A 22,970-nucleotide genomic window follows, 5' to 3' on the forward strand; every position below is an offset into this window, starting at 1 on the left:
GAGAAGTTCTCAGTATCTGGCAGTTACCAGATCAGATGGGTATTTCTGTTGGTGGGCTGTGGAGCAGGGTGGCTGTAGCTTTTGCCCTTCACGTTATGGAGCTGTTGGCCAGGTTCTTTCTCTTAAAATAACGGAACACATAGCTCCTTGCTGGGGTTTTTGTTTGTTTTGTTTTTGTGTGTGGGGGGTGGATCATTAGCATTTTTAGTTAAGAAGTTCCAGTACAAACAATGCGTACAGAGAATGAGTGACTTTCAGGACCGTCCTCAGAGTTGGTCGTGTTGGGGACTTCATGTCCTTGTGGGAAGGACAGACTTGCTTGGAACGGAAGATCAGTGTCCAGTTTTGTATGGGGATTAGGAGGATTTCTAACTGGGTCCTTGGAAAGGTAAAAGCACCTTATAAGGAGGAAGCAGAGAGTAGTAATGGCGTGGGCTTTGGAAACGAGTAGTCACCCTCATCTCGGGCCATAATGTTAGTTCCCTGCGTGAGGTCTTGCCCTCCGTCACCCTCACTTCCACGAGAGGAAGCTGAGACTGGTAACAGTGCCTAGTCTCAGAGGGTTGTTGTGAGGTCCAGATACGAAGTGGACTGTTACCCCAGAGATGTGTGCTCTGTAAGCATTAGCTAGAATATTTTATGCAGATTGAGTACTAGTAAGAAGATGAGGTTTTTTTATTGCTAAAGTATATGGTAATGGGAAATTATTTTTAACCAGTGGGATATTATTTTTGACCTCATGTCCAATCAAAATCATGAGGAGAATAATTCGCGTTTGTGTCAGTAGATTATTAACTCTAATAATAGAAGCTGAAGAGGAACTTACTCTTGGAGAAATATTATAAATCAGAAGTTTTCTGTAATGATTGTTATACTCTAAGATGTGAACAAAAACAGCCATGATTTGATATCTGTTCGGATCTTTCAAAGAAACAACAAAGTCTGAAGTTTGAGTAAATGTCAATTTAATGTTGTAAGTCTTTTATGACCAGAAAGTAAATATTTAAAAGCTATGGCAGGCAAATTAAAATATCCACAAAACCCAAGAATGCATGAGAAAAATGACAAGTAAACAAGTTATTATTTCTTAATACCAGCTGAATTGTCTATGTTGGGATAACTCCCAGGGTTAAACTGTGATCTCGGGCTGTGATAATGACTTTTTAAACATTCCTAGGAAACCAAAGTAGTGACCTAATTATTGACTTCTTTACCGAAATAAGAACCTAGGTTCACAGTATATAAGCAAGAGTTTCGTCAGAAATACTGCCAAAAGGTTTTTTCCTTTTTCTAAAACTCCAACTCAAATTGATGGTGGTGTGCCGCTGTTAACTATAAGCAAAAAACTTTTAGACATTTATTTTGTTTTAATCCATTACATAATTCTCATATGGTATACGATTAAATGACTTTAGTTACGTTAAATTATAATGTCATTGGAGTTCAAAGACACTGGTTTTACTACATAGTGAAAGCTTTGGTTAAAAATACAATTTTTTACTATATGGAAACATAAATGTTTTAATTTGTAAAATGTATCTCAACTTTTCGTAGGGTTTTTTGGCAGCAACCTGCCAGACTACCAGCGCTCGGAAATCATGATGTTCATCATGGGGAAAGTGCCGGTGTTTGGGGCGTCCACCCACACCCTGGACGTCGGGCAGCTCGGGTGCGTGCGTGTGGTCGCCCTGCGTTCCAGACCATGAGTTTCAGCTGAATAGTGGTGGTTTGACTTCCTTTTAAAGAAACCTGGAAAATGTATTTTTTTTAATCACTAGAAATAAAAATCCTATGGAAAGTAGTATTTTTATGGTACTGGCTCGCTACGGAATTCAGTCAGCTTTTGGAGTCAGTTTTCAGTATGACATAAATTCTCTCATTTTCTTATACTGACCAGGCGGAAAGTTTGTTTAGCCTGGACATTGTCTATATACGTATGTATTTAGGATAAAGCTTCAAGTTTCCTGTAAAAAATTAATAATTAACATAAGTGTGGTGGGAATATTGACTTATTTCCGGAGTTCTAGAACTGAAAGTGATTTCGGGATCACATGCTTGGGCCCGCTCATTCTGTGGATTGGACTTGACTTCACAGTGTGCCTAAGCGTTAGCTCGTGCGTATTTCTGTGTTGTTTGCTACTTTAGTAATGAAAGAGTAGTCTTACTTGATTTATATTTCTTTGACCGTTAATTAGATAACCCACTTCCACTTGTTAATTGATTTTGAATCATCAGTTTTTACCTATTAGATGTGTTAGTCAGTTATATTTACAGTGAGTGTAGCCTCAACTTAATTCATGTTGTTGTGTTGTGTACTCACATGGTTTAATTTTCATGTCATCCATGCACAGGTCTCTCCTTTGAGAGCCGGTAACTTTTCATTTTTTTGTTTGAATTTGATTTTTTTACATATAACTCTTTAATTCATATGAAATTTAGACTATAAAGTGAACCACAACTTAGCTGCTATTATTAAAGTAAAATCTACTTAGCCAGTATGAATAGAGTCTTAGAATCAGTAACGAATAAGTAAGTGAAGTGACGTGACTGTTCATTACTGTCGATAGGTAATGCTAGTGTGCTGTGTGTTCTAGGGACTTGGGGACCAGGAGGATTCAGATCATGCTGCTGAGGTCTCTCCTTATGGTAAGACATTTCCGACAGGCGACGAGCACACTTACCCTTTAATCACTGAAGAGGTTAAAAGAACAGTTGCACGTTATTAACTTCCTTTTCTTATATAGCCTGCTATTGATGGTTACTTGTTTTCCATGGTTGACGTAATTAAGTATTATGCTTTAATTTTATCTTATTTTACTATACTTTTGCTATTTTCCCGACCTCTCCTATCACCGCATTTGACATTTACAATGATGAAACACACCAGGAAGTATTGCCATTTTAGAGATGAAGATGCCCCGGCCAGCAGTGGAGGAGGTTCACCGGGGTCCCGGAGCTAAAGAACAAAACTTGGACTTGAAATGCAGTGCTCTATCTAAATATCATGTTATTCTTTCACATACTGGCCAAATAATTGTTGTTTGGAAAATAACTCAGCTACAAGTAGCGGAGAAGGACAGGCACCCCTCAGGTGTGAGGCTCTGCGTGTATTCCACCGTGAGCGTGTCCACCTTTGGTCCAGCCCCACCCCGCACAGCGCCCAAGCCGCGCAGGGGCGGGCGCCCGGGGCGTGTCCTTTTCCAGTCAGCGCTTCCAGGGGGTGCTCTCAGCGTCTCCACTAGACGTGGTGCAGTTCGTAAAAGAAATATTTCATACCAAGGAGAAGTGTGAAAACACATAATTTAAATTTTAAATTCCGATATGGCCAGACATATCAGTCCCTCCCTGTGTGCTTCCTTCTTTCTTATTTGTGTCCTGTTTAAGACTCCGTGCCTCTTCTGATGATGTAAACACGTTTGTTTATATTTCCTTCCAAAAGTTTTTAAAAGGTGGCTTTCTATATCTAGAACTTCCATCTGAAGATTACTTTTATATGTGGTATGAGACATCCATGTAATTTTATTTTTTAGGTGGGTAGCAATTGTCCCACAGATTTCCTCACTCACCTGTAAGGTCACCTCCACCCTGTGATACACGTGCAATATAAACATTAGATGTTCCGAATGTGCTTGCACATGTAAATATGAATTGAAATTACCGACTGAAATTTCATCCGGCCCCAAGTGTTTATTAAACAAATTCCCCGAGTCGGTCATCTTGGCGGAACCCCCTGCACCACCTCGTCAGCTGCGCGCAGGTCTGCGGGGTGTGGGTAGGATGGTTAACAGTGTCCAAGTACATGCTCTTGAAAAGCTTTAAATACAGCAGTCACCCCGAAATGTCAAATCAAATACCTGAAAGTACAGCTTTCCAAACTGAAAATGGATTCCTATGAACCCAAACTGCTTCATTTAAAATAAAAGAGTAGTTTACAAATTTAAAGGAAACATTCTCAGCTCTTACTTGTACCACTTGCTACGTAATTCCCTTAATGTCCATTCAGTGCTGACTGCCTGTCCCATGTGCGCCTAACCCCCAGCCCTCAGTTTTCTCGTGTCAAGTGGGGGTGCGCGTGCGCCCACCTCTCGGGGACGTGACGAGGACGCAGTTGATGCATGTGTAGTGCTGGATGTGTGGCTGGCACACGGGAGTTGTGACTTGTTACTAAGTTTACCTCTTTCCGAATGATTATTTGTAAACTCAGTAAAGTCCTCATCATCTTACAAAATTCTTTTTTGCTTTTTCTTCAAGCTTATGTCCATACTTGTTCTCCTTAGTTTGTGATTATTATAAACAGTTTGAGAATCTGACCAAAGGAAGACTCATGCCAAAGGTTTTTGTTTGATTCTGTGACTTTGCTCCCTATGATCAGGTCACCTCTGGCTACAAAGCCAAGACGATTGTCACCGCGCTGCCTGGGTCCTTTCTGGACCCTCTGTTGTCAGCATCCCTCATGGAAGACTACGAGCTGAGACAGTTGGTCTTGGAAGTGATGCACAACCTCATGGATCGCCATGACAACAGGGCGAAGCTTCGAGGGATCAGGTATTGCACCATCCTGAAACAGGCTTGATGGTGATGTTTTTCAGCTTCGACATTCGTGTAGCTGAGTGTTGTGATCTGTAGGTTTTCTGAACCCAATTTAATTATTAATATAGTTTAAGACAGCAATGTTTGGAGATCTTTTCAGAAATTTCAACTACTAGTGGTCTCTAGTTACATGAACTTTATGTCAGTTTTGTTTTAAACTTAGAAATGGCATTAGGAGTCAAGATTACTTTATAAAATTCTTAATTAAACTTGCTAATTCAGTGGTGTCATTACATAAGGGCTGAGTAACATGCTCATTGAAATGAGTGTTAATGCAACTCAGACTCCTAAGTGTAGCTATTGATTTGCCTCATAAGACATGATATTATAACTAAATGTGCTATTGGTTAAAAATGATATATTGATTACCTCTAGAATAATACCTGATGTAGCTGACCTGAAGATCAAAAGAGAAAAAATTTGTAGACAAGACACAAGTTTTATGAAAAAGGTAAGGCTGTCTCCTGAAAAATACTGCATGCTACCAGTTAAAGCCGTTTGAATTGTTAGGTAGTTTTATATCGCTCTAGGGCCTTGAAATGAAGCCGCACTGTGTTAGTATAGTTACCTGGACTGGTTTGGGTTAGGGGGAACCTCTGTGCAACCCTGGGAAGTTTCCGCAGCCTCTCCCCTGTGTACTGGCTGCGGACCTCCCTCTGGGGGCTGCGTGCCGGTGTGTGGCAGAAACTACAGAACCCCTCCCGGCCGAGTCCTGGCCGGGTCCCGGGTGGGTCCTGGGTGGGTCCCGGGTGGGTCCTAGCCACCCACAGGTGAGAACACCTGAGCACAGTGCCCTCCGCCACGTGTCCTCCACCATCGCCGGGACTGCCGCGACTCTGTCGTCCGTTCGGATTGCTTCTCATGCCAGTCTGCAGTTTGCTCCTGTCTTTGCAGATTATCGCTAAAAACACTTTCATTGTTGACATGAGAGCCATTTCCTCCTTGCCGTTTTCATTGAAGGCTTCGTCTTCTACGCTACTGTCAGTTTGTGGGAGTGTGCTAGTATTGTGCTAGTATATGTGTATGTAGACGTCAATGATGGGAACACAGTTAGACCTAATTAGCGGTTTAAATCTTCCTTCCGTGGTAATAAAATAGCCACTTTGTGGGTGGTTGTATGCATGTGAAATCTGCCTTTACTACCTTCTAAGCAAACTTACCTTTTTCCTCTGTCACTCCCCTTTTCAGAACGGGCAACAGCTATACCGACACATATATTTGGGCTGTAAAGAGGAAGACAATGTTCAGAAAAACTATGAGTTACTTTATACTTCTCTTGCTCTTATAACTATCGAATTGGCCAATGAAGAAGTGGTTATTGATCTCATTCGCTTAGCCATTGCTCTGCAGGTATGCTTTCGTAGCCCTTCGTTGAAGGAAACATTCTGCTTCCAACGAAGTGGGCACCATCGTTAAAGCGCTGTTGCCTTTACCCAAGCACGTGCATTTTTAAAGGGGTGTGTCTATTTTAAATCTAAAATACTCAAGAAAAGGATCATAGTCATTTAATTTTTTTAACAAATGTCAAGTGAGCATTTGACTGTGTTAAACATTATTCAAGGCCCCAGGAAAGTGGGGGACAACACGGCTCCTGTGCTCATACTTGGGGTTCAGTGGGGAGGTGGTCGCTAAGTCATATCTGTGTGTTGTTTGGTGGGACCTTAGGTGTTGTATAGTTAAAGGGCAGTAGGTGAGGAGAATGTGTATAATATGTGTATGTCCGAGTGATATATTAGCATATATATTTAATGTATATGTCCTTTTTTTCTTACAAAACGCTATTTGAGAGGTTTTACTCTCCTGTAAATGGGCATTCATTTTCTCTCAGAATTAGAAAAACAAATAACTTCTGGTAAGATGGCATTGCTTTGTTAGCACCCCAGAGCACCTGCAGTCTTTCAGAGCAGGCGGAGGGGACGCTAGCAGAGCCTGAGACCCTGTGCTGTGCCTGTTCTGCTGCAGGACAGCGCGATCATCAACGAGGACAGCCTGCCCATGTTCCACCGCTGCGGGATCATGGCGCTGGTCGCCGCGTACCTCAACTTTGTGAGCCAGATGATCGCCGTGCCCGCTTTCTGCCAGCATGTGTCCAAGGTGAGGTGCCTAGATGGTCCGGCCTGACCTTTGTACGAGATGCCTGATTCTCTTTCCGTGATGATTAGTTTTAGTTTTCATACTTGTGTATCAGATTAAGATGATTCTGTAAAAATACACAGTGGCTAAATTGAAACTACAGTTAAAACTACAGGCAATTTTTATACTTTCCTTGATGCCTGTTGTGGTGGTAGAATTTTCTGTGTAGTGGTTGAATAGAATACTTGGTTTGCCTCTAGACTACTTCGTGTGATTTCTTAGATAAGTTTTTTCTTTTAAACAGTTGTGAATCTTAGTATCTAAATTTTCTTAAATTATACTATTTTTGTTATTTTAAACCAATGTGCTTGAGCCACATCTCAAAAGTTGAATAATTAATGTGCCTCTGAGAGATTTGTTCTTTGTCATTAAACTATATTAGTTTTTTTCAGCAGCAACTCATTAAATAATTACTCGCATGACTTAATAGCATTTTACAGAACCTCAGTTTATGGGCCTGGAAGCGCATCTCCTAGTCCTGGCTAAAATGTCGGACTTCGGGGCGTTTGCAGAAAGAGAACTCATCCGTGCACTAGTCAGGCGTTTGGGTGAATGTGCGGTGCCCGCTGGAGGAGACAGAAATACTGGGAGAGCGGGGTGCGCCCTGCGGGGGCTCACGGTTGAGCAGAGGAGCCAGACTGCCCCGCGCACTGAGCCCTCCGCACGGGCTGCAGCGGGAGCACGGGGGGCGTGGCGAGGGCCTGGCTCTTCCTGAAGGGGTTTCCAGAACAGTGGCCGCTGAGAAAGTGGGTTCTTTTCCCTGCGTGGCAGGTCTGACCGGATGCAGCGTATTACTGTTTTCTACTACATGATCCCTGCACGATGTTGTTATCTGATGAATTTTGAAAATAATAAATGTAAACCAAAATGAACTCTGGTTTGAGCTATAAATGTAATTTAAATTCCAAAATAAAGTGGTAGTATTTCTTATAAACGTTTACTTTTCATTTCTGCTTTTTCAGTTTTCCACATTTTCATGGCAAGCTCCTGAAAGTGAGGTTTTTGATTTTTCTGTTTTGTTTTTGGATATATTTCAGGTTATTGAAATTCGAACTATGGAAGCCCCTTACTTTCTGCCAGAGCACATTTTCAGAGATAAGTGCATGTATGTTACTTCCTTACATTTGAAGAAGGGGGAATAATTTTCTGGTGTTTTGTAATAATCATGTTCTGTGTTTCTGTCATTTAATTCATCTCAGTTCTTTCTCGCTATGAAGTTCTTGTACATGATGAATATAGGCTTAGGCGTACATAGATCAATCTTTGATAAAAAATTTATCTTTTTAATATGGAGATATATCTCTTAAATGTAGCATGTTCTCATATAAATGAACATTCCTTTAAGGGAATGTAATATCCTGTTCAAAACTTGGAATATGAGTATTGAGATAACAATACTCATAAAATTGTGGGAGAAAGAATGTATTAAGGAAAATTAATAATTTATACCCTGCATTCTTTCTTGCTCTCCAAACCAAGAAAAAAAAAAGAACAGTATATTCTTCACACTTTTGGGCTGTAAAGTGGTTTAACATTGAAAGCATCAGCGTGAGAGCAAACCAGGGCATTTCAGAGGAAAAGGGAAGTTCACGTGGCTGGGCAAGTGCTTCCTGCCACTCGGCTAGCTGACAGGTGTTTTCATGAACTGTCGGTAAACTTCAGTGTGGCTTCTCCTCGCGGTAGAGTTTTGGTTAGCCCGACGGGGGAGGCTGGATTTAGTCCTCTTGGTCGTTTCTCGTGGGAACGCCTACTGACCAGCGCGTGAGGCCGCCCGCGCCGCCCGGACGGTGCTGGGGAGGCAGCCGCAGCCGAGGGGTGTCCCTGAGGAGGGACCGGTCCTTGTGCTGTAAACAGCCGGACCGTCCCCTGCAGTACCCTGTCGTCACTGCCCGCGGTTTATATCCGTCGCACTGAGGCTCTGACTTCCAGTGTTTGCGTGTTGACTCGTTTTCGCTCCGCAGTTTACATAACACTGACGGGCTCTTGTCTGGCCAACCCGACAGGCTCCCCAAATCCCTGGAGAAGCACGACAAAAGTCTGTACTTCCTCACCAACAAGATCGCAGAGTCCCTCGGGGGCAGCGGCTACAGCGTGGAGAGGCTGTCGGTGCCCTACGTGCCGCAGGTCACAGGTGAGGGGCTGGTGCGGCTGGTTCCCGCGGTGGCCGAGCTCACTGCCCCACGCCCCGTCCGCAGGGGACCGTGAGCGTGTGCGTTGTCAACTGCCGAAGGGGTGGGGGGGCTTCCTTGTGTTTTCAAGTTTCCTCCCTGTAACCTGTCCGTGAGTCTCTACAGACACGTGCAGGAGTGGGCAGAAGTGGGTTGCAGTTGTGAGCACACGAAACAGTTCGTACTCGGATGATTTATTGATTACTATACTATTCACTGTGCTGTTCGCCTGCTTTTGCCCACCCTTGTGTATTGTTTTGTCACGAATAGATTGAGTCCTCAAGTAGTTATGTTATACTAAATAATATTACACTTTAAACAACGAAGGAAAGTGAGAGCTTTCCTCATTAACCAGTGTTGGGTTTAACTTAAGGAAATGGGCGAAAATTGTTTAATCTGTTACTTGTGTTCGTTGAGCTTAGTGAATTAGGCAGACTTCTGTTACTTGAGAGAGAACAGATCATTTGCTGTGCGAGAAACTTGCACACTGTTTAAGGTAGGAGTACGCTCCCCTCTTGCGTGCAAGGCAGCGCTGCACGGTGTCGTGCGTCCAGTTTCTGCTTGAGAAATTACAGTCAAACAGTCCTGTCTCCCACTTTCATGTTCACTTGGGGATGGTGTAAATATTAAATGTGATAGGACTAGGTCTTCCTTTGGGGACACCTTTGTCGTATAAGAAAGCCGCTTGGTTTCGGTTAGGTGGCTCTATGGAATAATCATGCGGACCCAACATACGTACATGCATTACAGTGATAGTGGTTCATAATAGTGGGAGACGTTAATGAATTCTCTTGCATTTTATTTCCAGTTCTGTACCGTCAAAGGTTTTATTCTTCATGAATTCCATGGGGAAATGAAAATGTTAAGAACGAAAACATTAGTAGAACGTTAGAATGTAAAAGACTTTTAAAATGTTTTATTCTTGTAATTTGGGTTTAGCTCTGTCTTCTTCAGGCAAAAAGCCTCCTGAGCCCAGGCACAAGTGCAAAGGTAAACCCAGGGTCACCTCGGCCTGCCCTGTCGTCACCCGCCCTGTAGGAAGTAGCTTAGTGAACTGTGCCTTTTAGAAAACAGAGCCAGTGCCTGCAGTGCCTGCGCGTTTCATGTGCTTGCAGGCTCGGTCGTTACGTTGCCCGGCCTTCCCCGTAGCTGTGGTCTGTTCCCACCGCGTCTTCCCTGTACGCTGACCCTTCAACTCGTAACAGTTGTCGGTGAACGTTCTGGGGCTTCTCTCCGACCGGTGGTTGCCCTTCCCCATTCCCTCCCACCCCCGGAAGAGATGTGTCCTGTCTCGTAACGCCTCTGCATCGCTGACTGGAAGAATCCCGAATAGTCCAGTCCTTAGTTATGTAACTGCAGAGAAGTCGCTCTCTTCTTCCAGAAAAAGTCCGAACGAGACTTTTTCTGGTTTATAAAGACTTCGGTGGTTCGGAGCAGCCCGTGGTGCATGTGTCCTGCGTTCATGCAGAAACGGGCAGCGACACTTCACGGGGCAGTCAGCCGGGCATTACGTTTTTCTTCGCCTGCGTAACCGCCAGGTATTCGTTTTGAAAACAAACAGATTTAAGAACATTATACCAAAAGAAAAAGGGAAACCTATTTAGTTTGTTTCATACCATGCATATGGGTGAGTGGATGGTCGATAGATGGAGGTGCAGGTGTAGATGCAGACGCAGATGCAGATGCACAGAGACAGATGCACCGCCATCATCAAGAGAGCAGCTGCCTTTATTATGCACTCGCTGTATGCCAGGCACTGTGGTGTGCACTTTGTGTTCACTTTCTCGTTTAACCTTGAAAATAGTTAAGCGAGGAGGGTAGCGTTATCTTTGTTGACAAATGAAGATAGTGAGTATGAAATTAAATTATTTCATTATTACTTCTTATTCCATGATTTGTAGTTTGTTTTTACTCTGTAAATATGCATCAATTCTAGATGGAATTCTGTGTTTTTCTATAGGACCAAAAAGCACACTGGTGTGAGCGGTACCAGCATTAAACTATGGCAGTTTGAATTTTGTGTAGATAGGTTACTTCTGAAACTCTATTGGAGTCCAGCTAGCTTTTTAATGAAATCTGAATGGTATTGTAGCCCTAATTACATTTATGATTTGTTATGTACAGTTAAGCCAGTTTCTGTGTCTTATTTTTAAGTAGCCGTAGACAGTTCACTGAGAGAAATCGAGTATAGTTCGGTGCTGCGCCCACACTCAGGCTGTTTTCTCTGCTCCTGAGCCGTCTGAACGCAGCTGCGCACATCGCACGCAGACGCACCAGGGGGCAGCACAGTGTCACTGGAGGAAGCCAGGGCTGCGCTAAAGATTGCTTCTGAAACCCTGGTGCCACTTACAGTCAGGAGAGCTGAGGACCACACTGCAAGTGGCAGGTGTGGGAAGGAGAAGGGCGGGGTGGAAAAGGAAAGGACACAGGAAGTGGTGCCCGGGCCCACCCCAGCCCCACTGGGGGAGGGCAGCAAGGGTCTCCCCGGGCGTGCGCACACCGGACGCTGAGATGGGGACAGGGCGTTCTCTGGGCCAGCGGGCAGGGCAGTCCCGGGCCGCAGTGCTGTGTCACTTGGTGGGCCTGCAGAGCCACTGGGCACAGACGCCGGCAGCCCCGGCCCATGGGAACAGGGTCACCTCCCGTGAGCTCTACTGTAGAGGCCCTCCGCTCGTGCAGGTGTACCTGTGCCGACTGTAGCTGTGTCCTGGCTTTCCTGCGGCACCTATGAGCAGGTGACTGTGTGAGTCCAGAAGAAGAAAACCCTAATATTTCGAGAATATAGTGTTAGGGTTTCCCATTAAAGTGTGTTTCCTTCCCTTTTACAATTTTGAATTTTTTTTCCTCTTTCTCCTTGATACTTCCCTTCTGTTCTCGTTGGTCTTTGCCTCAGTGATCCCTTTCCTGCCCCGAACCTCTCTTTTCCTTTTGCTCTCAGGCTTCAGCCTGACTCTTCTGCAGCCCCTCAGCCTGTGACGCGAACCTGGACGAACTTGCAGGTGCCCTCTGTGAAGCAGGCCGTTTACTGCTCATTCTGAGTTCTGGTGGGACCTGGCAAGGTGGCCTTCCTGGAGGGTAGAGGCAGGTGGGCAGTGGTGCCCACACGCTATTTCATAGCAGTTCCAGTGCTGCCGCTGTGTTTGCTGGTTTGCGTGAAAGCACGCGATCACCGAGGAAAAACAGGAAGAAGGTGGTGTCTTAGGTCGGCTCAGCAATAGCCACATGCAGTGGCGCAGTGGCCTGAAAACCACAGGGAAACAGCACGTGGCGGTGGTTTGTCTCCTGGAGCCTGTGTTAGTTCGGTGCCTCCACCCTTCACGGAGCCGAGCCTGAGCGGCCCCTGGGTGACCGGGGCACAGTGCGGTCAGTCACTGAGTTTCTGCACAGCGGGGTGTGAGACGTTAACGTCCAGGTCTGGAGTCCAGTGCGTGGCTGGAGAGTGCTGGTGACCGAAGAAGGGAAGACCGGGCGTAGCTGACAGTGCATTTCTGTGCCTAGTAGAAAGAGGAGAAGCAGAAATAACTGGTGTAATAGTTCAGCTTTTTGAGAAAATGATGTATTCATTAAGCCTTGAAGAATAGGAACCTCTATAGTGGGGAGGGCATGAAGAAGGACAGGTGACACAGGGTGTCTGTCCAGTGGGGGTTGTGTCTGCAGGAAAGTGTGGCAGGCAGAGGTGGTGGAGCGTGTCAGAGGTTGGGGAAGAGGCACGCTCCACTCAGACACTGGAAAGTTACTGTTTTTTGCCCTGTGTAATGCGCTCCCATGTGTAATGAGCACCCGTGGTTTCAGCCCGAACTTTCAGGAAAAAAATCTTTAATTTTTTCAATTTTTTATGTGTCTATATTTAAATACCTGTGTTTTGTCTTATAAAGGAATTTTAGCATTTATTTTTGAACATATTACGGTACAAGAAATTTATGTAACGAATAATTATGAAGCACAAGAACAGTTATAAGGTATTTCAGGTACTACCCATGTATAATGCGCATCTTTATTTTTCTCTCAAAACTGTGGGCGCAGAAGTGCACAGGATACATGACGCAATACGGGCAGGAGCGACTGGAGGCACTGCTGGCGTTGATGAGCTCTGACCAGAGAGCCCGGGGTGCCTGCTCAGCTCAGCGGGCAGTCCAGTCGCGGGGGGTGGCCCGTGGGGGGGTGGCGCGGCCAGTGCTTTAAGAGGCTTGTAACGCGATGGTGGCGCACAGGGGCATTGCAGAAATGTCACCCGTTGGGGTGGACGAGGGTGGTGGTTCTCAGCTGAGGGTGACGTGTCCCCATCCCAGGGGACACGTCAATCCTGGGGACACTGTTAGTTATCAGCACTGGGACAGGCCTGCAGGCGTCTCAGGGGTAGAAGCCAGGGGCGCTGCGAAGCGTCCTGTGGTGCACAGAGCGGCTCCCTGCAACCACCGTTACCCAGCCGGAGGCGTCTGTAGTGCCAGGGGTAAGAACGCTGCCTTGGTTGCGCTGTGGTAACAAGCAGTCGCAGGTTCTTAGTGGTTTAAAGCAGCAAAGATTTATTTGTGCGCGATCAAACCGTGCGTATCTTCATATCATCCATATCTGGAATCCACGCTGATGGAGCAGCCATGCTCAGAGACTTCGCTCACCCTTCGTTGGCCAGAACTAGTTACGTGTCCCTCCAACCACAGGCAGGCCGGGAATTGCAGCCTTACTGTGTGTCCAGAAAAAGGGTAAACCACCAGATTCGATTGATAGCATTCATGACTACCGTGGAACAGTAGGGGAGACAGCATTCATGACTACTGTGGAATAGTAAGGGACATAGCATTCATGACTACCGTGGAACAGTAGGGAGACAGCATTCATGACTGCCGTGGAATAGTAGGGAGACAGCATTCATGACTACCGTGGAATAGTAGGGAGACAGCATTCATGACTACCGTGGAACAGTAGGGAGATAGCATTCATGACTACCGTGGAACAGTAGGGAGATAGCATTCATGACTACCGTGGAACAGTAGGGAGATAGCATTCATGACTGCCGTGGAACAGTAGGGAGATAGCATTCATGACTGCCGTGGAACAGTAGGGAGATAGCATTCATGACTACCGTGGAACAGTAGGGGAGACAGCATTCATGACTGCCGTGGAACAGTAGGGAGACAGCATTCATGACTACCGTGGAATAGTAGGGAGATAGCATTCATGACTACCGTGGAATAGTAGGGAGACAGCATTCATGACTACCGTGGAGGGGAGGAGTAGGCAGTGGGAGAGAAACCGGTTTCTCTGTCCTCGCCGCCGCCTTCCTAGTTCGTCTGCACACTGAGGTCACGGTGCGTGCGGACCAGGATCAGGAAGGCGGAGGAGTGCCAGGTTGCACAGCACAGTTTGGAAGTCTGAGGACACAGCGCTTTGTCTGTTTAGAAAGAGCGGAAATGACTGTCTCAATTTTCTGAAAGTTTTTGAAACCTGAATTACGTAGTTTATAAATGACATCATTTCTAACTGGCTTATAATGGGGACAATTTTTTATTTTAGATGAAGATCGACTTTCTAGGAGAAAAAGCATTGTGGACACAGTATCCATTCAAGTGGATATTTTACCCAGCAACGCCCCGTCGGACGATGTGGTGAGTGCCCGGAGCTGGTGGGTGGCAGCGCCTTCTGGAGAGAGACGCCCGCCCGCGTAGAAGGGTTTTCCCTCCGAGTTCCAGACAGGAGCAGATGCAACCCCACACTGTCCCCAGGTCACCGAGCTCTGTTGTTGGCAGGGGTTCATCTGATCTGGCCTTGAATTTACTGGTAATTTCCTTCAGTAAACTCATGTCGGCTGTCTGCAAAGATACATCAATATAACGTGTTTTATGATATCGTTATATTTTACATTGTAATTTAGTTTAATAACAGGAACTGTAAGACAGAACCAAGTAAGGTTTTTTCCATAAGAAATTTCACATAAGGCCTGATAATTAAATTAGGGGATCTCTAGATCCTATTTTTAAAGATTTATGAAACATAAGTTGCAAGAATAAATGGAAGTAGACACTTCACGTGAAGGCAGATGCTCACGACTTTTAGAAAGTTTCAAAATGTCACCTGTGAGGGGAATTTCGTACCATTTTAGGTAGCAACTGACAAAGCTAACGTAGGTGAAGCTGTGTCACTTGCCCGTGTACCCTTTGGGGACTGTGACTTACTTGAAACATCACAGACTTAATGCTCTCCTCCTGTTTCAATAGCGCCACAAGAGTACCCTCCTGAGTTGTAGGAAGAAAAAGCAGCCGGCCCCTCTGGGACTTATTCCGCACAAACCACCAGAGAGTTTTTTGACAGTCACGTAAAAGTGACGAAATGCCCGCCTGCCAAGCCAGCCTCCCCCCTGTGACTCACGCAGTGTTGGCCCTCCTCGGCGCTGCTTTACTTCTCGCTGGTGCGACACGAACAATTAAAAGACTGTCCGTCTAAGAAAAGGGGAAGGAAGTTGTCTGAATTCATGCTTTCTCGGCCTCCTCTCTCCTGCCCCTCCTAATCCCCGCCGGGGAATTCTTCTGCAGGAATTAAAACGGTCTGGGGGCCAGGGCGCCGCTGACCGGCGCCTGGGCTGACCGGCGCCTGGGCTGACCGGCTCCCGTGCCGTGGAAGGGATCAGTGCTACTGGGAAAGGGTCGGCAGAGTTATCCAGAGGCAGTTAGTGTTCATTGCGGAACTTAGTGTCCTGAGAGCCGTTGCAAGTTTCTTGCCAATGTAAGGCTCCAGAAAAATCATCTTCCCCAAATTCACCCCTTCTAAGCCATTTGAATCTCTGTACTCCTTACGAGTAAGGAGGGGATCTTACTAGCTCTGTCTTTTAATGATTTTTAATCTGGCGCAGTTACATTTTGAGGGAAGAAAGTCATCACTAAAACCATAGTTTATACACTTTATCTTATCAAAAGTACTCTATATTATGTTGACTGGTATTACTCCATTTTCCTTTTGGAACCATTTTTCTTTCTTTTAAAGATACATACAAAGCACTTCAAACTTGCCAACGGTTTATTTTGGTAAAATGAACTGAAGAGACATTTGCATAAAGATAGGGTAGGAGGAAGATTCTTGGGCATGAACTTTACATTAGAAGTCCATTAATACATGTGTTAGCTTGTTAAAGACCCTTTCTCTTTGCCGTAAGTCCAAAGTCAAATATGCTTCGCACTGAGCGTTTGAAAAGTTAAGTAAACCATTTGCTGTAAGATTTCCTTAAGCACGCTGGGGTTTCAAACCCATTTACCATTATGGAATTTGATTTTGAATACTAGGAATGATTGCTCAAATGCCAGAAGACAAAATAAGTTGCCCCGTAGGCTAGGAAACTGATTAGCCGCACGGTGTGGGCAGGAGGAGCGGGCGTCGGTCAGGCGTTCACCAGCTGACGGTGTGCCAGAGCACCAGGCTGTGAATGCGTACCTCCGCTAACAGTGAACCAGGTAAGAAAAGTGCCCACTGAGAAGCATTACGCTCATATTCGATCAGAATTAGTTGAAATTTTGCATATACATTCCCAGTTAGCCTTCATATATATCTGATATCTGCTTTTAGGGCATATAACTAAAACACAAGGTCAGAAGATCGTTTAGATGGAGGTCAGAGCAGACTGTGCTTTGTCTAGACACAGCTCAAACTGTCACTGTAGTCGGTTGAAAGGTACGTCAGTTTCAACATTTGCGATTCAAACCTTAGCTGGCTGTGATGCACCTAGTGAATCTTTTAAAAATTGCCCTATGTGCACCTTGATGCATATGAACTTTTTCTGGAAATCTTTACAAATATACTCATACGTGATTAAGTCGAGACCATAAATGGCTGAAAGGATCTTCCTCCTGGGATGGGAAGGTCAGCGTGAGTGACCGAATAGCACACGGTGGGCGTGCTCTTGGACCCCTAGGGCCCTCTTTCAGCCTCGTGGGCACGACTGCTGCACGTCACGGACGTGAGGGAAGCTTGAAATCGCCACCCAGTTCTCCTCTCTAAAGGTGTAATGGTCCGTGCTCAGTTATTTGGGGGGATGGATGGAAGGTGATGGAAGGTCATGCATATTCAATTTTTCTTTGTACAAAAGAAAAAGGATTGTTTATGCAAGGACGAATAACAGATATATATGTAGGTATATTTTTGTACCTACATATTCCTACCTTTTTCCCAAATGCAAGTAAAGATACCTGCATGCGGTTTAACAAAACAATCATGCTAACATAAGTGATTGTTAGTCTGAACCTGCTGGGCTGGGTGGCTGAACAGTTATTATGGTACCAGTGGGGTGAGTGACATCATAGCCAGTCTGACTGGGGACGATGAGCAGCAGGTTGTAGGCAGGCCTGGGGGTGTCACACGGTCTGGGCTGCAGCTGCAGGTCGCCAGTGTGGCAGAGGCCAGAAAGAGGAAGGGGGCTGAAACCCCTCTGGGGGGCTGCCTTTGCACCGCGTTCCCAAAAGTCCAGCACACCCAGTCCGAGAGTCAGTGCAGATCCTCATTGAATAAACATTTTACTTTACTTTTGATTTTAGAGAGGGCAGGGAGGGAGATAAAAAACACCAGTGTGAGAGAGAAGCACCAGTTGGTTGCCTCCTGCACGCGCCTCAGGGGACCCAGCCTGCAGCTGAGGCGTGTGCCCCGACCGGCAGTGGAACCAGCGACGTCGCGGTGCGCCCCGCCAGCTGGGCCGCACTGGCCGGCGTGGGACCGATGCCAGTGCAGTGGAGCACCTCTGACACACATGGCTGGCATTCAGCGGCTGCGTTGTACCAAAAGTATTAGTCATTACACACTATTATAAAGCAATTTTTTAAAAATAGCTCCCACAAAAAGGGAATCCTGGGAAACAAGGTGGAAGACAAGTTACAGAAGGGTGTCTCCCCGGCCCCAGGGCTTCGTCTGTCATTGGGAGGAAGTGGGGGAACACTGAGATGCGGAGGGCGTCATTTCAGAGCTGCGCTTCCGTAAATGACCGGGAGACGCGTGACTCCGTGGAGCTGGAAAGAGGAGACTGGAAGCCAGAGGCCGGCACGAGGGCCCAGAGCAGCCAGGCTGCAGACGAGCGAGAGGGACAGGGCTGGAGCGCCCTGTTCCGAAGGCAGAGTGGGTAGGACCAACAAGCGACTGAAAGCAGGCTAGAGAAAGGAGGCTGAAAGGACAAGGACAGAATGACTCGGTTTTGATGCTCAGACTGAATCGCAGTTCCCGGAGTTGAGGAGGACAAGAACAAATAGGGAAGAAGAGTTATTAGGTGAAGTACCTTAGCTTTTCACTTACCCAGACCGAACAGGTAATAAGTAAAAATCTCCAGGGTTCTTTCTCCTGTGCTGCAGTTGCTCCTCAAGAGTCTAGTGCTCTTTACCAGCTGTGAGAACAAAAGTACTTTTTGTTGGGTTGTTTTTTTTTTTCACTGAGCCACTAGGTTGCTTCTAGGTACGAATTATTGACCAGCCAGAGCCTAATCTTATACGTCTGCCCCAAATGTCTAGAACAAAGCCACTGAAGATTTCCAGTTTCCGTCTGACTTCAACTAGAATACGAACCCTCAGTGGAAACACTGAGGCAGGAGAACTGTCTGTTGCCGCTTGATTCCAGCCAAAGCCTGTGCATCACAGAGAAGCCAGGGTGCAAAGCGTGAAGCCTTTGGCTTTCACTAGTCTCGTGCTTAGACTTAGCAGAGCAGCTCATGAGCTAAAATTAGGGATGACCAGAGCCCCAGGAAGGTGCTGCTGTATCATTTCTTAATTTTTATTCAGAGATGATGTAGTAGCTGGACATATATTATTCCTCCTGAAAATGTGCTGATGCCACAAAAAGTATTACGGACTATTTTTATTATTCAGCAGTGGATTTCACACCTTTTACATATCTCAAAGCAACAGAGACTTGAAAACCCAAGTGGAAGGCTGTTTCTGGAGAGGAAGACCAGGGTAGGCTGACCTTACAGGATCCAGAATATGATTATTTTAAGCTGTTAATTATACTCATTGAACACTTCCCAAAGTAGTGATTCTTGCTTTTAAACCATTTACAGTTTTAGGTTATCTCCTTTTTGATTTGTAAACTGCATGTGGTACCAGAATCTCAGAGGCTACAGAGAACTTAGTTTTTATTTGCTGCATGGCGGAGGCTGTGCGCAGTCTCTGCTTTGAATATTGGCGAGCACTGTTGCCCGACAGAGCCGTTCCGTTTCCGTCGGTGGGACCCAAGTCTCGCTGTACACCACACGGCCGGAGGCGGTTCTGACCCAGCCAGGGCTGGGCTGTCCAGAGGATGCGAGCTCGGCTGGCCAAGCGCTGGCGTGTAGACTTGGGGGGAACCTCTGTGGCGGGCCATTGTCACAACCACGGGAAGAGTGGAGATTAGATGACACTGTGGAGGGTCATCACAAATCAAGGCAACACAAAGGGGGAGAAGTTCATGGAAGTTCTTGTGTGACTGCCCTGGCCGGGTGGCTCAGTTGGTTGGAGCATCATCCCATACATCAAAGAGGCTGCAGGTTCGATCCCACCCCCCACCTCGCCAGTCTGGGTGCACACAGGGGGGCAACCTCTCTCGCACCTCTCTCGCATCGGCGCTTCCCTCTGCCTGCCCATCCGTCTCTCTCTCTACAGTCAACAAACACATCCTTGGGTGAGGGTGAAAAAGTTTTTATATGACTTGCACTAGGTGAAAGTATTATTTATATTGATCTTTCTTAATTATTTTACTTAAAATCCCTTCTCTCCAGGTGAGTAACACTGAAGAAATCACCTTTGAAACATTAAAGAAAGCAATTGGTAAGATTTCTTACACTCATTAACTCTGCTAATATTCTGGTAGCATATCTTTGTCTTAGCGCATGTTTATATGCCAGAAGAAGTAAAGACAATATGGATGTGTGTGTGTGTGTGTATATATATATATATGCACACATTGTTGACTTCTGTATAAATACATACTTGATTTATTGAGCTGTGTTCTTCAGGCTTTTGCAACTGTAAAAAAAATCAGAGTAATGTTTTATACAAGGATGACAGAAGGGTGCAGAGTTAGTCCAACTGGTGCGATCTCAGGAGAATTTGTTCATGTCTCTGCCTTGGGGTTTTCCTTGGTAAAATAGCAAGGATTAGCGTGACACCCTCTCAGCCTCCTGCCTGTCGGCCAGCCCCTGTCTCACCCCGTGGCAAACACACCGCTCACCAGGCTGCTCTGTGCCAGCTCAGTCCGCCCGACCCAGTGCTCCTGAGAGCTTCCAGCCGGACTCTCTCGGGGGGCCGTGCGGCCCGCAGGCAGCACCCGCCGCGGGTGGCACTGAAACCCCCTGTGCCTGGCGTGCCCGCACGGCCTCCCAGAGTCTGTACGAGGGAAGGGGCTGCCTGTGCCCTGACAGAGCACACGTCATCTTAGATGCAGAGTCACCCTCCGGAGTGTGGTAACCAGACGGGAAAGGCTGAAGGCAGTCGGTTCGGAGTGACCTGTCTGTTGGGCCATCCGATGCCGAGTGTGGCGGACTTGGAAGGCAGGGCCTGTTCTGTGCTCGGGCCTGGTTGTGGAGGAAAGGCTCGCCCTCCAGGAAGGGAGCCCGCGTGCTCCGCTTTTCTGTTAGAGACGGAGGGAGTCTGTCAAAACAAGTCTTACGTAGTTTTAACCCTTAGATTTAAAGAAATTTCCTGCATGTGTTGCTTTCTAGCTTTAAGACATTTCAGGCGTGTTATACCTTTGCTTTGTTTCATATAAAAGTAGTCCTGTAAATTTTGCTTCTTTTTGGTTTTGAGATCATTTCCTTTTGTGGACATCGGCAAGGTTCTGTGAAATTCTGTGTTCCTTTTAACGGGTCTTTATAACCATACACGTAGATACCAATGGAATGGAAGAGCAGGAGAAGGAAAAGAGGCGTCTCGTCATTGAGAAATTCCAGAAGGCACCTTTTGAAGAAATAGCAGCGCAGTGCGAATCCAAAGTGAGTGAATGCGCGTTGAAGGGGCAGGGGCGGGCGGGGTGTGACCTGGGGAAACCGTCTTGGTAGCTAGTTAGCTGGCAGGTCCCACGTTCAGGCAGATCAGCGGAACACAACGTAATGTATCACACGGGACCGAAAACTCTGAAGGCATAGACACCGATGATGCCTAAGCCATTTAATTTTGTAATACAAGCTGATGGAAATGAGAGACCCCAAACTACACGTTAATGGTTGTTGTTGTTTTGATACCTTTTTTGCAGTGGTTTTCAAGGATTTTGCTGTGGGTGGTGTATGTTGTGTATCTGTTGGTTTGTTTTTACCCGTGAGATTGCAAGGGATTAAAAGAGAAACTTTATATTATGCGGGACAGACAAAACCAAACCATTAAAGCATTCCGTGCTACCAGTACAGTAGTTACAGTTATGCTTTGTCTTTTAAGTTGTGTTCGTATTATTGCATCTGGGCATTTGGAAAATAGTGAGTTTGTTCTTAACATGTTTTCTCTTTATAGGCAAATTTACTTCACGACAGACTCACTCAAATACTGGAGCTCACCATACGGTAAGGGTGTTGTTACCTGTCAGCACCGCAGCAGTCCAACTACAACAGAGTAGGCACTGTCCGCCCCTGTAAATCTGCGGCTGACTGTGCTCCAGTAACTGTGGGTTTCACTTAGGATGGACATGGGATCATATAGGTACCGCTGTCTAGTGGTCATGCTCCTCGCTGGACAGAGTCCGACGCCATCGCTGGTCCAGGTGTCTTCTGGCTTCTCTGGCTGTCCTTTACAATGCTTTTATAAGGCTGTTTGGGAAGCTTGGAAGACTCACATTCTAACGATGTGCTGAACCAGGTAGTTTCAACTATTTAACCTTTTTGACCTGCAGAGCTACAGGGTTTTATGGTTTGACCTCGTAGCCCTTTCCAGCAGCTCTCCTCACAAGTGCTCCTCGCCGGGAGGGTGGGTTGACGGTAGACCAAGAGTGGCATTCTTACTGTAGCAAAACTATTCAGCAATAAAAAGAAATACATTTTTTTGGATAACTCTAAAAAAACATACTGAGCAAAAGAAGTCAGACAGAAAAGAGTGTAGCTTCTGCGGACCATTCCTGTAGGCTGTGGAGAGCGTTGGAATGAAGTTCAAGTAGCACTGATGTCCCTCCGAGACCAGGACCTCGTTGCTGGACCTGGGTGTGTCGGGGATACCTGGGTGGAGGAGGAGTGACTGGCGAGGGGCACAAAGGGACTCTTTTTCGAGTGATGAGAGATACTGAGGGGCTCAGGGTCCTTATTGGGCTGTACTTTACCTAGGTTGTATCTTTGTCCAACAGTGTATTTAAATCTGCATTTCACTCAGTGAAAATTGTCCCTCGATGAAAACATAAAGGAACGTTATAAATACTGGAATAATAATTGCAAAATAATTACTAGTTGCTAGAAATGAGATATCAGGAAATTATAAGATAACCAACTGAATAACTAAATTAAGAAAAGTTTACAGTTAGACAATTGTATGGAGTTAAATTTATACATAATTAATGTAAACTTATTATTATATATAATTCATTTCAATGAATTACATTCATAACTGCAAAATACTAACAAACTCGAAGAACTGTGTGTGACATGCAGTAACTGTAAATCTCCGATGTACACGTGAGACACGTGAGTAGAAACGCGTACCTTGTCACGGGAGGAAGTCACCGTCGTAAGGGCCCCCTTTCTCTGCCGATTACCCTGTAGGTGTAGCCCAGACCTTCACGGTTCACTTTATATCTGAACAAATGATGCTGAGGACAGTGTGGACGAATTCGCAGTAAAGCAGTCAGGAACATGCCGTGTACAGAAAAACGAGGGAGTATTTGCCTTGCTCCCTCGTAAATACTCCCTCGCAAAAACCGTGACAGGTGTCTGGTCCCTGCAACAGGTGGGCTTGGGTGCAGGCGAGTAGAATAGAGTAGACCTCAGATTCGGGGGAAGGGAACGGACGTTCTGTAAATCTTGTGAAGACAGTTGCTTCTGACTACTGACCAGCGAGGAAGGGAGGGAGGGAGGGGGGAATCCCCACACCCTGACCAAAATAGAACATTTTAACTGTTTAGAAAAACACATAGAAATACTAGAATTTTACAGGATTTATATTTATAATCTTA

The 22,970-nt window shown here is 45.9% G+C and overlaps 1 protein-coding gene across 2 annotated transcripts in view; it reads left to right on the forward strand.

Moving 5' to 3' along the window:
* The window catches only part of EFR3A (EFR3 homolog A), a 66,089-nt gene that overhangs the window by 39,175 nt on the left and 3,944 nt on the right, over positions 1 to 22,970 (forward strand). For both annotated transcript variants that reach the window (XM_045861039.1, XM_045861040.1), the window contains 12 exons: positions 1,555 to 1,669; positions 2,595 to 2,646; positions 4,373 to 4,545; positions 4,966 to 5,041; positions 5,779 to 5,940; positions 6,553 to 6,684; positions 7,761 to 7,828; positions 8,727 to 8,854; positions 14,403 to 14,494; positions 19,606 to 19,654; positions 20,714 to 20,817; positions 21,329 to 21,378. In XM_045861039.1, coding sequence (XP_045716995.1) covers positions 1,555 to 1,669; positions 2,595 to 2,646; positions 4,373 to 4,545; positions 4,966 to 5,041; positions 5,779 to 5,940; positions 6,553 to 6,684; positions 7,761 to 7,828; positions 8,727 to 8,854; positions 14,403 to 14,494; positions 19,606 to 19,654; positions 20,714 to 20,817; positions 21,329 to 21,378 — 1,201 coding nt within the window. The remainder of the gene's footprint in view (positions 1 to 1,554; positions 1,670 to 2,594; positions 2,647 to 4,372; positions 4,546 to 4,965; positions 5,042 to 5,778; positions 5,941 to 6,552; positions 6,685 to 7,760; positions 7,829 to 8,726; positions 8,855 to 14,402; positions 14,495 to 19,605; positions 19,655 to 20,713; positions 20,818 to 21,328; positions 21,379 to 22,970) is intronic.

The sequence above is a fragment of the Phyllostomus hastatus genome, unplaced genomic scaffold (assembly GCF_019186645.2).
Source record: "Phyllostomus hastatus isolate PE091 unplaced genomic scaffold, TTU_PhHast_1.1 phas_scaffold_21, whole genome shotgun sequence".
Taxonomy (NCBI): domain Eukaryota; kingdom Metazoa; phylum Chordata; class Mammalia; order Chiroptera; family Phyllostomidae; genus Phyllostomus; species Phyllostomus hastatus.